The sequence below is a fragment of the Manis pentadactyla genome, chromosome 12, assembly GCF_030020395.1.
Source record: "Manis pentadactyla isolate mManPen7 chromosome 12, mManPen7.hap1, whole genome shotgun sequence".
In the NCBI taxonomy this organism is placed as follows: Eukaryota; Metazoa; Chordata; class Mammalia; order Pholidota; family Manidae; genus Manis; species Manis pentadactyla.
The window spans coordinates 73,308,361-73,323,481 of record NC_080030.1 but is presented as its reverse complement, the minus strand read 5'-3'; the positions used below and the strand labels follow the sequence as shown (position 1 = coordinate 73,323,481).

General features: G+C 43.2%; 1 protein-coding gene across 1 annotated transcript in view; it reads left to right on the top strand.

Moving 5' to 3' along the window:
* LOC118916506 (amine sulfotransferase-like) overlaps positions 1-14,395 on the top strand; it is an 84,916-nt gene extending 70,521 nt beyond the window's left edge. The window contains exon 7 of the mRNA XM_057489318.1: positions 14,298-14,395. Coding sequence (XP_057345301.1) covers positions 14,298-14,380 — 83 coding nt within the window. The 3' untranslated portion in view covers positions 14,381-14,395. The remainder of the gene's footprint in view (positions 1-14,297) is intronic.
* Positions 14,396-15,121: the final 726 nt, after the last annotated feature.

The window sequence follows — 15,121 nt, the reverse complement described above, 5'->3', positions numbered from 1 at the left end:
AGGTCAGAGTTTAGTAGAGAACAAAGGGGAGGTTGCTTCAGAAAGGGAAGGTTTAGATTTAGGGAACCTCTAACCATTTGCCTGTCCTCTGGAGAAAGTTATTAAGATCTCAGGGGATTTGGAATTTGAAATTACCCTCAGCTGGCCAGTGTGACCCATTGCTGAGTTTATATTGAGGCCACATGGAAATAGAATAGAGGACCAATATTTTTTTGGTTTAATGTCTCCTTTTAATCACAATTGGGAAAGATTATGCGTGAGTGTGTCCCAACGTTTTTGAGTGAGAATTGCCCATTGTGGAAGGGTGAGAAAGGATGGCCAGGGTTTGAGAAGCACGCTGCCAGGACATCTCCCTGCGACCGGTTTCAAAACTGGACACTCCTGGGGCTGGTTGTCCTGCACACTGAGAGGAGGCATCCCCGCAGTCAGAGTGCAGGAGGTCCCCTTGTGGTGTTCTCAACTGGAGGACAGAGAGGAAGGGGAAAGATAAAGGAAAGGGGACTGGGACCAACGTCCTATCGCCGCCAAGAGAAAGCTGATGAGAGGCCAAAATCTTACCCTCCCAAGAATTGTGTTGGATTAATAGCTGGTGGTGGATGTGTAAACTGAGGTCTGGCAAGATAGTCTCTGGACTGGAGTTCTCAAGCGGGGTGTTGTGTGAGGGAGGGAAGGGAAATGGGGTGAGACACAGGAGGCTCTCAGGACCTAGGCTTTAGCGCAGGATGAGCTGCTTCCTAGGCTACAAAAGAGCCCCTGCTCTCCATTTCCTATTCCTGGATTTCAGTACTACATGAAAGGGATAAAGGTGATAGATTTTTTAAAAAGGTGGGGATATACAAACTCCACAGTCCAAGCAGGTTTATTGGGGAACCTGAGAGGGACCTGTCTGTCCTGGCCAGCAGAACAAAGGAAAGGAATCTCTAACAGGTCAAGAGGCTTTTTATAGCCAGGCTTCTGGTGGGCTCTCTGAGGAGAAGGGTCAGGGGAAAGGCGGGTCAGTGGCTTGCTGACGTGTCCTCTGGAGAATGCTTGTAGCCTAGATAAGATGACACCTAGGTCTCTCTGAGATGGCGGGCTAATTCAAAAGGTCATACTCAGGTCTGGATTCTCTCACACTTCCCCTGTCACCTGGGACTTTGTCTGAAATATAGTACCTACTCTCACCAAGTTTGCATGATGAATACAGATGACATGAAATGTTAGCATGTGGGTAAAATTGTAACATTTCCAGAATATCTAGCCTGGTTTTAGTGCATTTGCATATTCTCAGGGGTGGAGAGAAGTTCACCTCCATATCAGTGGGTAATTACCTGGGCAACCAAGGGTGTGTCTGAACCTGAAAGTTTAAAGGGAGTGACTGACATGCTTGCTTCTTCTGGAGCAGAGGAGAAAGATGAACCTAGACTGCAGTTTGTAAGCAATAAACTGGTTTTAAACTTTATTTCTCCCTTTGACCGACTTCAGTTTTTAGAAGTATTTTGCCCCAGGATTTCTTCTCCTTGGACTTACATCTGGCAGCAGTTGGCAGGGTGCCTCTGAACCCAAAATCTGTCATAATGGGTGCAACATTTGGGAAGGCTGCTCCTGTGGATGGTAGGGATGCCCCAGTGGATGCAGCAGCAAAGGGTGCCACTTCACCTGTTATTACCCTCCAGCTATGGAGCTTCCAACTTGGGAACCCCTAGTGGGGAATTGGTCTAGGGAAAAGTATATCCTAGAAGGGTGAGGCCTTCCCCAAAACTGGGGAAGGGTAGAAACACTAGAAGCTGCAGAATTAGCCCTCAGTGGGTTGGAAGACTTCTTGGAGACCTTAGGGAGCCATGTAGCAGCTGGCGTTGTAAGGTCTCTTTTCATCCAGATAGTGGAAAATGTTATACAGGAAAAAGAAGGATTATGGAGGGACTTAGATGGAAGAGACACACTTCAGCATTGGATGCTGTTAAAGAAGAGAGACAGTTAATGAAAAGGCAGGTCATGCTCCTAGAGGATTCCTTAGCAGCAGCAAGAGGGGAGACAGCAGGGAAAGCCACATAGCAGAAGGCCATGGGGGAGGGGGAGGAAAGAGTAGTGCCTTCAGCCCTGGAGAAGGTGGAGGAGGAGCCATTGGTGGAGGAACCCAAGGGAGAAGAGGAGGAGGCAGGGCCATTGGCAGATCTGCTACCCAGGCCATGGACAGAGGTACAATTTTCTACTCTTTAAAAGGCCCACCCAGCTTTAATTAAGAAAATAAAAATGAAACAACTGCAGGCTCCTCAGGGGGAGAAGCAGCCTCCTCCCCAGGTTGTGGAGCACTCCATGCTCTGACCCTATACCCAGAATGAGCTGGTGGACATGAGCATCCAGCATAGGCAGAGACCATCGGAATCTCTGCCTACATGGCTTTTACATCTCTGGGATATGGGGGTGGAAAATATTGTTATATTGGTTACTGAGATGAGTAGAATGGCTTCCCTAATAACTCACCCTTCCCTCCAGCAGCATTTGCAAAATGCCCATCATGCTTCAGGGAATCAGACACTCGTGGAATGGCTGACAGCTGCCATCAGGACAGTTTGGCCTAATCAGGGTGATTTACCATATTTTCCCAGTAGTTGGAAAATGTATGCAGAGCTCCAACAGGGACTGCAAGAATGTTGTATGAGAAATATAATCTATAATATGGATCCCCCAGGGCCCTGATGAGGAGGTGTACACTATAGGAATGAGAAACCTGGTGCTGCATACAGCTCCCACATCTCTCTTTGGGTCCCTAATGACTACTCTTGCCCCCCACCTAGGGCAACCCATAAGGGAGGCTACTTGTACTTTAGCAGATCTGGGGGAGGTTGAAACAATAAGGGCCTGGAGGAAAGTACAGGCCATGACTGAGAAGAGAAGTTCAAAAGGTCTGTGAAGGTCTTGTGGACCCAGATGTGTGTTGATTTGATAAAGGCAAGGGTAGTGAAAGAAAAACTCAATGGGCAGCCCAACAGAATATTGTTAGAAATGTGGCACCAATTAAAGCCAGAGCAGCAGTTCCAGCCACCGAGTTCCCAGACATAGAAACTAGAGTCAAGGCCTCATGCCCGGGCTGTGTCCCTGCAAAACTTCATGGGAGACAGTACTCAGGATTCACCTGAGCCCTCACCCCCACAGGAGGATGATTGGGCATCACGGTTCAACTAAGGGGAGTCAAGGTCCTCACCTTGGGGACATGGTGGGGACCAGAGGCCACATGTAGAATTAGCAATTCATTGTTTCCCTGTGCATGTACAACATGTCCTGGTGTTGGTGGACATGGTAGCTGAGTGTTATTTGATTCATGGAAACCCTGAGGGATTTTCTGGGACCCCTGCTCTGATATATGGCTATGGGGTAAGGCAATTAGAGTGAAGAAATCCCAAATCTCATTGGGGATAAGGTGTTTACCCCCGAAGGAGTACACCGTGTACATTTATCCCATCCCTGAATATGTTTTGGGGGTGAGTTCAGAGTGAGGGTACATGTGGTAAAGGAAGTTCTGAGGGGACACGTTAAGCACCCACCTGTAGCTCTGCCTGTACCTTGGAAGGTGACAAATATTAAGCAGTATAAATTGCCTGAGTGGCACAAGGAAATTGGAGAGACTCCACAGGAGTTGGAGAGGGTGGGCATCATAAAGCCCACTCATAGTCCTTTTAATTCCCCAGTGCGGTCAGTGAGAAAGCCAGAAGGCTCCTGGCATATGACTGTAGACTACAGGGAATTGAATAAAGTCACACCCCCTTTGCATGTTGATGTCCCCTATATTGCAGATATTCTGGACACCCTCAGCCAGGAACTCGGAATGTATCATTATGTAGGAGACCTTGCTAATGCTTTCTTCTCTATTGACATAGCATAGAAAAGCCAGGAACAGTTTGCCTTCACATGGGAAGGCTGGCAGTGGACATTCACTGTCCTTCCACAGGGATACCTCCACAGTCCCACCATCTCTCATGGACTTGAAGCCCAGGACTTCACCACATGGAGGAAATTGCAAACAGTGCAGTTGTATCACTACATTGATGACATTATGCTCACATTTGATTCTCTTTCAGATTTAGAAGGGGAAGTTCCTAGACTGTTGCAACATCTATAGGAAAAAGGATGGGTTGTACACAGCACCAAGGTTCAGGGAACTGGTTTGTATGTGACATTCTTGGGGGTTGTCTGGTGGGGTAAAACTAAAGTTGTCCCTGAAGCAGTTATAGACAAGGTCCAGGCTTTTCCCACCCCTACCACTGTGGCAGTGTTACAAGAGATTTTGGATCTTTTGGACTACTGGAAAGTGTTTATACCATGCTTGGCACACATTCTGAAGCCCTTATACCTGTTGGTATGAAAGGGCATCAGGTGGGACTGGGATGAGACATGTGCAGATGCTTTTACAGCTGCCTAGAGGGCAATCAAGGCCATACAGGCCTTGAATATAATGGACTCATCAAAGCCCTATGAACTAGATGTTGCTGTAACCAAAGACAGTCATGGATGGGGCCTTTGACAGCAACTTGAAAGGACATGCCAACCTATTGGATTCTGGTCACAAGTATGGAAAGGAGCAGAGGTCCAGTACACCTTGATAGAAAAGCAACTGCTGCTGTGTACCATGCTTTGCTGGCTACGGATCCCACTGCTGGAACAGCTCCAACCAAGGTAATAACCAGCTATCCCATCATGGGGTGGGTATGAGACTGCACCCAAAGGCCATGGAGTGGCATGGCACAGACACCTACCCTGGCCAAATGGGGTGCATATTTACAGCAGAACAGTGCTCTCTCTACTATCCCCTTAAGTGGAGAACACCTATGCTTATTGGGGCAAGTCACCTTTACCAGTGGAAAGCAGGAAGAACTTGCTTTCCAGACCTTGGTAGCCAAGACTCCTTACTAGGTGGGAAAAGCCCATATACCTGAAGATGCTTGGTACACAGATGGCTCCAGTCATGAGCGGCCCCTGAAGTAGAGGTCTGTGGTTTTCCATCCTAAGACTAAGACAATTTGGATGGAGATTGGAGAGGGGAAGAGCAGCCAATGGGTTGAGTTGCAGGCAGTATGACTCATGATCACGCAGGAACACTCCCCCATAGTTGTCTGCACTGACAGCTGGGCCATCTATCAGGGCTTGACCCTGTGGCACCGACATGGTACCATGCCAAGTGGATGGTTGGTCACTGTGATGCTGGGGTTCTTGTTTGCAGAGTTGAAGAATGAACTTAGCAAACAGTCAAGGTAGGAGAGCTAGGGAGAATTTTATTGAGAGATACAGTGAGAGGACAGACAGAGCTACTGGTGTGAGTCAGGAGGGGACATGAGAGCCCGTGGTGGTGTGTTGCCTAGGGGTTTTATAGGCAGTTGAGGATATTTGGGAATGTGAAAAAAAGCTTAGGGGTGTGGACTTGTTAAATGGTCCCTGAATATTAAAAATTAACTTAACATAAGGAATTTCCTGCCTTGATTTCTCTCTGGGATATTGGTATCTTGGTGTGGGAACATATCAAAAGGCTGCCTGCTCAGTCCCCAAGGTGGGCTGAGGTGTTGTCTGTTTGCTAAAAAGTTAAGAATCTTACTTGTTAAACTTCCTGGGTGTTAAAATGCAATCTTATCTTTAAGGTGGAATCCTTCCTGCCTTTTACTATGTCTACAGCTGGGTCTGCATGCTAAATTACTTGCCCAGTTTGCAAAATCACCTCATCAGATCTGAAGGAGGAGCGACAGCACATAGGCCTAGGCCTTTTAGCATGCTAAAATGAATCTTACACATGATTACAAATGATTAGCATAATAAAAACATGTGCTACTCTTCTTTATCTGGGGATTATTAACTGATCTCACTGAAGAATGACCGTAGAGCTTAATGTTTAACACAGAGTTTTGGTAGGAGGTTTCCTTGCATGTAGTTAGATGGCTCTGACTGAAAATATCCTGCCTTGCTTTTTCCAGAGGCCCTCACCCTATTCTGTCTAAGCCCATGGTCACTGTCTCAACAGGCCCCTTTGGGGGAAAATGTTATGGCAAGGCTTATGGGCCTCTGGTCAGACTAAGACTGTTACTGTATATTATGAGACTGGCCATTTGCCTTTGGCATCCCCAGGGCACTGGCTAGAATGAAAGCCTGCCTCTGATGTGGCCCAATGGCTATTCCAGCATTTGATTCATGTGGGGCAAAAGACAGTGTGAGCTGTTCTCTGTGGGTGGGGCTTGCCATGGGCCTTTGAAGAAGTCAGTGTAAGATAAATTCTAACCAAAATAAGCAGGTTACAAGAGCCCACAAAGGGCCAGGCAGTTTATTTGAGTGCAATTCCCATGTGATGTTCCTCCATCTGAAACACAGGCCAGGGAAGTCACACCCGGTCAGGGAGGTGGGGGCTTATAAGGGGCTAGGAGGGGGAGGAGTGGGCAAGCTATCCTAGGGGGCGTGGAGAGGTATGATTGGCTAAAAGTGACATAATAGGCAACTAGAAACTTTTTTCCTTCCAAGAAAGAGGAGGCTGACGTCCCAGCCTTAGTTGGCACATCAGAAAGATGGAATTCAGGAAGAGCTGTCCCCTTTCCATATAAGGAATGGACCTTGGGGTCTGTTCTGTTCTCCTTTTATGGTATCTCTCTGTTCTGTTTGTATGTCCTTGTTTTTCCTTCCTCCAGCCTAACATTCCAGCCTTTTGGTCATAATGGGTGATGACTCGATCTGGCTACTTCCAGGTGACAAGGGGTGTCGTGGAGGTTTGAGGCTGGTATTAGACTGAAGGAGGGTGTTTAGTGGGAAGAGGTGTGTAACGGTGAAGTAACATCTGATTGGTGGTGACCCAGGTCATCTGGGTTAGCCTCTGTTGGAGGAACCTGAGGACACAAGGGGCAACTAAGAGTAAACCACAAACTGTTATTAAGGGGTCCAGTAGGGGCATTAGCCAGGCTATTATGGGGGACTGGAATTCTGGATCGAGTTTACATCTTAGTGACTAGTATTAGGATTTAGTATAGATAAGACTGCATTATTGAAACAATACTTTTCTCTAAAATTACCGCATTTTTGTTAGAAGTAGCCAGATTAAGAAAATAATTTACAGTTGGCTTGATTATTTGCATAAGTGCAGCAAGAAGAGCAATTGATTACATAGGCTTTTTTAAATGTGCTTTGCTGGAACTTTTTGTGAGGAATTTTAGATTGAACTTTTAAAGGCCTCTTGAGGCCAGACAGCCAAGCCAGGCTTGCCATCAGGCTTTGCCTGCAGTACCTGCAGATTTGGGTGAATATTTTTCTCCTTGAGGTCTCCAAGACATCTTGGGGTTCCTGCACCTTCCAGGAAGTGACCTTCTTTACTCACCTGGTAAGGCTTCTGGGAACTCTGTAAGCAAGGTACTAGGCCAGTTCTTCTAAGGGGCTTTGTTGGCTTTATAAAGTCAATCTTAGTTCCTTAAAGCTGTCTGTTCATATCTGAGTTTACACATGTGTCTTTCAGGTATGATGTTCCAGTCAAAGTCTTGGCAATATACCAGTTTTTAATTGGTCTTCTTACAAGGAAAGCAGATTCTTATTGAACTTGTGCAAATAAAAATACTGCCATGAAATATAAAAATAGTCACTGAGAGTTTTTAAATTCTAGGGGGATCAGGTAGAGAGAAAGATAAAGTTTCAATTCTGCTTATAAATGCAGTCATTTACTAAACTGTTGGCAGCTTAAGAGAAAAAGCTTAAAACACCTTATCAGCAACATTTGAAACAAAAAGCTATAAAATCATCTTCCTTAGTTTACTTAATCTTATGTAAATAATACCTGTTCTGCTGAAATCTAGTTCTTTACTAGTTTAGGAGTAATTAAACAGTGACTATAAATGAGGAAAGACTTACAAATGAAAATGGTTAAAGTTTTGATGAAAGCTTACTATAAGACAGTTGACATAAAGAAATTTGGATATTTCTGTAACAAAACATTTGGTAATAAAGTTTAGCATCATCCTCTTTGACAGTGCTTTCCAGGTAATTAAGAAGGTAAATGTATATCAGATAAATAAGCCAAATTAGTTAAATATTTTCTCCAATGAGAAAAAGTTCTTCTGACATGTTTTAGGGCCTTCTGGAAAATACTGAAGTTAACTAGAGGTAAAAGTACCTTTTTGAATTTGATTTTGGGAAGTTGTCAGAAGAAAGTTTCTTTGGTACTTGCTTAAATAGGATTATAGGTTGCCATGAAGCAATACTTACCTATTTAACTGGAATGACAACAAAATACTTCAAAGGCAAAGAAAGAATGTTACAAGTTGTTAACAAAGTTTAGCTTTTAGTTCTTTTAATATTAAGATCTCATTTTCATAAATACTCTGACAACTCACTGAGACTTTAAGCATGAGAAACTGTTTTGATTAAACAATTAGATAACTCATTGCAATCTTTCAATATTAAGAACAGACTAACAGTTAAGACAACTTTGTCTTTTTTAACTGAAAATAAGATTCTAATTTTGCTGTGTACTTGATACTGAGACTCATTTGCTTTAATTTTATATAGCATGACCATATTAAATTCTACAAACTTTCTACAACCTTCTTTACCATTTAGATTTCTCCCTCTAAATAAAACGCTGTACTTTAGAACAATTACTTTCTTTTATCAAAAGGCACATTCTTTAGCATGCAGAAATGTTTTCCTTATTACTTTAAGTAGTTTTAATTAGAACTTAAAACCATTAGGTACTTTAATTTTTAGTGAACACTGAGAAGTAGGCTATTATAAACTGTTACACTAGCATTCTTTGGATTGACAAATTTATGAACAAATTTTATAATTTCTGTAACCATGAGCTTTACAGCACAATCTCTCACTAAGCACAAAGTATACCTTCTTAACTTAGCAAAACTTTAAGGTTTTAGGTTACTACAAAGATTCTCAGGCTGTAGGTAGGTAACACACAATTATTATGGTGTTCACTTGCCACACTTATTTAGTTCACTTATTCATAACAACTATGCTAGATTATTTGCAAGACTTTTACTGAATATTAGACAAAGCCAAGCCTTTAAGCATTTCATTCTTAAAAGATTTAGCAGATAACATCAACTTAAATGGCCTTAGGTAAACTTAGGCAGCTGATAACTACAAAGACATGCCCGCCTCAGCCAAACTTAAATTAGCATTAATGTTTAACATTTCTTATCAGATTTTCTGCCCAACTTTCACAAGCGCTTTTTCTTAAATCAATTTTTATTAATACTATCCTGAGGTAGGAAAATATTTTTCATCTACACACCTAGACACACAAACATACAAACTGAGACACAATGACTACATCAGCAACACCTCTCACACAAAAACATATACACAGACAGACAAACTGATATAAAGTCTTGAGTCACTGATATCCGATTGCCTTCCCTCTCTTCAGCTTCCTGTCTGTGGCTTCTGGAACCAGAGGGCGGGAGGACCATGTTCTGGTGAGGGAAGAGGGAGGTGAAGGCAGGAGAGGGGGAGGGGGTGGTGCAGCCACCGGAAGAGGAGAGCAGGACAACGGCGTGGTTGAGAATGTAGGACTTTAAGATGGCAGTGACATCTTAAATGTGTGAAGACAAAGGACTTAAAGATGATGGAGGAGAGAGGGGGAGGGGATCACGAGCTGAGGGAGGTGAGCTACTGAGGTGTTCTGGCAGATCTGAAAAGGAAGAAGGACTGGGCAGAGTAAGAGGCTGACAATCTTTAACTGGAGATCGGGCCTGGAGAACCTGAATCATTGAACACTTAACATAAAGGTCTGGGCGGGAGTGCAAAGTCCAAAAAGCCTGCACATATGGGATTTCACTCCACTCTCCACTCCATCAAGTCAGTGAGGAGGCCAAAATCGAAGTTCCCTCAGGGGGTCAGCGAGATTGATTGTCCAAGGGATACTGAGGCCCGGCCTCAGATCAAAGAAAGACTAGCTTCCATTTGCGAACTTCACGGGACAAACATAGAGTAGCCAAATTAGAAATGAGACACTGCAGCAGGGTCTGAGCCTCTGCTTTTGAGGGCTGGTTCCCCAGTCTGCACCACTTCCCAACTAATCCCGCTGAGAGAAGCGCCCAGTGTCCCAAGTGTGCCAAGTTAGGGGAGACGTCCTGGGAGCCTGGGTGAGGGATGTCTCCCCTACTGCAGTGCCAGGGGCAGGCCAGATGCCCACAGAGGATGGGCTGGATGCCCAGGGGCCAGATGCCCCACCTGGATGTAGCTACAATTTCTAATGGACCAGGTGAAATGGAGTTAGGAAGGGAAACAGACTGGGGGAAACTGAGGGACTCACCAGAAAATAGTCCACACAGCAGAGAGCAGGCTGAGGTCCCGGGTCAGGGTAGGAGGGGGCAGGGCCACCGGTGGCCGGTTGGGGCCCTGCGCTCATGCTCCTTCCTGGGTTTCAGCACCAAATGTAAGATAAATTCTAACTGAAATTAGCAGGTGACAAGAGGCAACAAAGGGCCAGACACTTTATTTGAGTGCAATTCCCAGGTGATGTTCCTCAGTCTGAAACACAGGCTGTGGAAGTCACACCCATCAGGGAGGTGGGGGCTTATAAGAGGCTAGGAGGGGGAAGAGAGGGCAAGCTATCCTAGGGGGCGTGGAGAGGTATGATTGGCTAAAGGTGACATAATAGGTCACTAGAAACTTTTTTCCTTCCAAGAGGGAGGAGGGTCTTAGTTGGCACATCAGAAGGATAGAATTCAGGAAGAGCTGTCCCCTTTCCATATAAGTCATGGACCTTGGGGTCTGGTCTGTTCTCCTTTTATGGTATCTCTCTGTTCTGTTTGTATGTCCTTGTTTTTCCTTCCTCCAGCCTAACAGTCAGCAGACCTCAGAAGGAGTGCCTTGTGTGCTCTAAGAGGGACTTACATCAAGTCCCACATGAACATGGGACAATAGTAAGGGGGCCAATAACCCTTGTCAGGTGGCAAACAGACTATATTGGGCCTCCGCCCATTTCAGAAGGATATTGGTATGCCATGACATGTGTGGACATGGCTACTGGACTCTTGGTTGCTTTTCCTGCATGTTGTGCATATCAGCAAACCACCAAGGGGGGCCTGGAATCTCTTTGCAGCCTCTGGCCAGCTGCAGGTGATTAAAAGTGATTAAAGCATCCACTCTAATGGACATGCATTACAACAATAGTTGCAGCAATTAGGAATAAAGTGGAAATTTCATGTACCATATAATCCTACTGGGACAGGCATGATAGAGAGGTACAACAGTTTGTCAAAATCTGGCCTGAAGTCAGACACCAATAGCCTACAGGGTTGGTCAGTTCTCCTATGGACGGTGCTGTGGCCTTTGAATGAGAAGCCACGTAAAGGAGCTTTGAGCCCTGTGGATATGCCCACACACCTTGCTGCCTTTCCTATACAATTGTACATCTAAACAAAAAAAAAGCTATTGAAGCCAGGATATGGCCAGCAGAGCAACATCCTGCAGCCAGCCCCTACTGCATTAAGCCCTGGAGACACTGTAGAATGGACCTGGCTCTGGACATTTTGACACATGGAGCAGTGATGGCTGGCCCTTCTGGCATCTTGGGGGAAAGGCCTAGAAGCTGGCCTCATGTGTATTCCTGGAGTAACAGCTGAATGGCCCCCAAAGGTCACAGTAGTGTACCCAGGAGGTAAGAGCATCTTGTGGGGAAGTTTTGTTTTATCTTTATGGCCAATGCATGTACCTCCTGTGACTCTATATGTTGATCCATCTGTAATTTCCACAGGGAGGGGTTTGAAAGTCTGGTATGTTAGACTAGGATGAGATCCATTCCTGCCACTGTTTTGTCACAAAACCACTCTCTTGCATGTGTCCTACATGATGGGCAAGATATGTATCTTATTGCCCTTAAGGTTATTTTCTCCTTCAGTCCTTGTGGCCTGAATGTGACCCCTGGCTGCAGCTGCCACATGGTGATTGCTCTGAACCTTCAGCTACTGCCTGCTGGAATGGAAGAGCTAGGGACTTAATGTGCATAAGACATTGAACCTCGCTGAATCCTCTGGCTTGAGGATTGTCATGATTTTATGCTGTTGCTATTGTTTTCATTAGTCTGGTCCCAGTGCTCCAGTTTTCTCTCTCAGGGACCATTGCCAAAGGAGGGGAATGAGTAGATTGTAAGGTGATATTTTTGGATGGGTAAATTGTAACATTTCCAGAATATCTCGCCTGGATTTAATGCATTTGCATATCCTCAAGGGTGGAGAGAAGTTCATCTCCATGTCAACAGGTAATTACCTACACAACCAAGGGTGTGTCTGAACCTGAGAGTTTAAAAGGAGGGGCTGGGTTGCTTGCTGGCTTGCTTCCTACAGAGCAGAGGAGAAAAACAGCCCTGGACTGCAGATTGCAAGCAATAAATGGGTTTTAAACTTTATTTCTCCCTTTGATTGATTATGGTTTTTAGAGGTATTTTGTCCCAGGATTTCCTCTCCCCACACTTACGGAGCACTTCAGAAATAAACAAATGTGAGGAGAAAAACTCCATATAGAGGAAGATTAATTCACCAGGAAGGAAAAATAAAATCCCTTCTCACTCTCTAACCCCAAATTTATAACCAGCCTAAGCAGCTACATTTTTTGTTCCATGATGTTTTTTAGTTGTGACATTTATATGCATCTTATTTGTTATGATTTGCATGATGTATCAGCCTCTGATTTACCACAGGGTCTCAGGAGTACTACATTGAAAGTGCTGATTTCTGGAGAAGGAACTTCTGAATGAGGAGGACACGGATTTTGTTGTAAGGCAAGCTATGTTTGATAACATGAAATCTGTCCCACTCACAAATTTTGGATATGTACTAAATGAATGAGCAGAATCTAAAAGCAGCATGGCTGTTTCCTTTGCAAAGGTGAAGATCAGCAATGTTTGTTTTGGTCTGAGGTGCAAATGAACCAATGTACTCTGGACTTCTTGCCAGTTTCCCAAAATGCAGCTCTCCTGTGCCCATTCCTTCTCCAGATGGTTGATTTTCCATGATTTCTACTTCATGCTCTTCATGAAAATACATTATTTTGTTCCTGAAGAATTCAAAGGAGTAACCTACAATCCCAAGGTGCTTACATGGCCCCTAGACATCTACCAATACCTAGCAGTGCCTGCCACAAACTGTATGCTCATTTAGTGTAAGAACCTTTCCCTTCATGAACATGGCCACTGTTCTGATGTTTAGTTAATGATGGATCTTTTAACCATCACTGGCTGCTTTTGTATTTCTGCAGATTTTTCTGAGTATCATCATTCATCAGAGTGAATATCAGCACAAGTTCATTATCAGGAGTGATTATTACATGTCTTATTTCGATCCAGAATCTCATATTAAACAAATTCATTTAATATCTCATGTATCTGTCCTAATTATAAGATTTTATATTGAATGAAATCATTACACAAAGCATTTGAACATATTAAATTATTTTAATTTTATACAATCATTCCAAATTATATTTTATGATCTTTTAATTGAGGATAAGTAGCTTGTGTAATACATAATTATAGATATAGATTTCATTCTTAATTATAGTATTTGATGTCTCTCTATCAAGTAGCAATAAATACTGACTCTGTTTTCTTGAAGTTTTTTTGTATCCCTTCATCTCTTAAATGCATCTCTTAAAAAATTATCTTAAAATATTAAGAAGTTATCTTCTTGAATGTCATTTGCATTGGTATGACCACTCCTGCACTGTTTTTCTTTGAGGTTTCAGTTTTTCTAAGAATTTTATTTTTATTCCATTAAATGTATTTTTAGAATCAGTGTTTCTTCTATTGTCTCATCTTCACTCAGCAGATATTTGTCATCACAATTCTGTATGTCAGTAAGTTCACTTTGAGCGTACATCATACCCAAATTTGGCAAAGATGGCATAATTCTAGCCCTGCCTATATAAACTCTATGACCTTCAGCTATATTTTAATACCTCTCAGGGCATCCATGTCCTTACCAGTAAATACTAATTCAGTGATATTTCACATGTTATTTTTATAAGACTTTATAAAATACAATAACCACCATAGCATGGAAAAAAAGTAATTTATTTGCAGTGATTTTCTTTTTTCCAGGTGGCTGACAGCTTAGAAGGTGGACTAATTATGTCAAGTTATAGTATTATTACAATGATACATTTTTATATAGTTTGCCATTAAGTTAGATAGTGAAGTTAGGGCCACTGGGGAGAGGAACTGAAAACATAGAGGGGAGAGAAAAATAACAGTTGGAAAAATCATCTTTCCCCCCATGCTAAGGTCCCACACCAGCACCCCCAACCCAGGCACTTCACTGATGCAATTAGTTTGTATCTCCTCCCAGGTACCATTGGAGACTGGAAAAATCACATGACTGTTGAACATAATGAAAAGTTTGACAAGATTGTCCAAAGGGAGATGAACTGAAAATCTTTAATACTCTGCCGTAAACATTTTGTACCATATTAAGGATTAACGTGGTTTTGTCTGAACAAGAGGAAGGCCAATTTATCCATAAACATGAGTTTCAGCATTAACATCCTGAGGATTCTCCCTGAATCTATGTTGCTAAGATCTCTGAAAGGTACCCACCAGTGCTTCCAGCCTGCCTGTCAGGATGAGCATGAAGTCCATTCTCCATGATATCTGTCATGATTTTCTTAGTTAGACAATCTTTACCTGGAGAGAATCTTATAGGAAACCAAGCATCATCTGGGTTGAATAAGATCCAGAGAATTTTCCAGTGTTAGGATAATTTGACAGGCTGACAGCAGTAAGAAAATAGATCAGCTGAGGATATTGTACTAATTGTCCACATTGTTATTTCTCTCACATTTGTGTTCTGCATAATTGCTCCTCAAATTTTATCAAGAGTTCATTAATTGTTGTTAGGTTTATTGCAGTGCACATTCTCTCTCAGCAATTCCTTTTCCTCATCATGTGATTCTAATTCCCCTTATTATTTCCTTCCTTAGAGTTAGAAGGATAAAAAATATGGTGGCATGAGTAATGAGGCAGAAATTTCTTCCCCAAACCACATACAATATGAAAGTACAGCAAATACAACTAGTCTTAAAAGAGTGACCAGAAATGAGATTGTACCAGCCAGTGTACATCTGGGAAAATAGAAGATCTCATGGAAAAGAGTGAAGTAATAAAGCCATGACC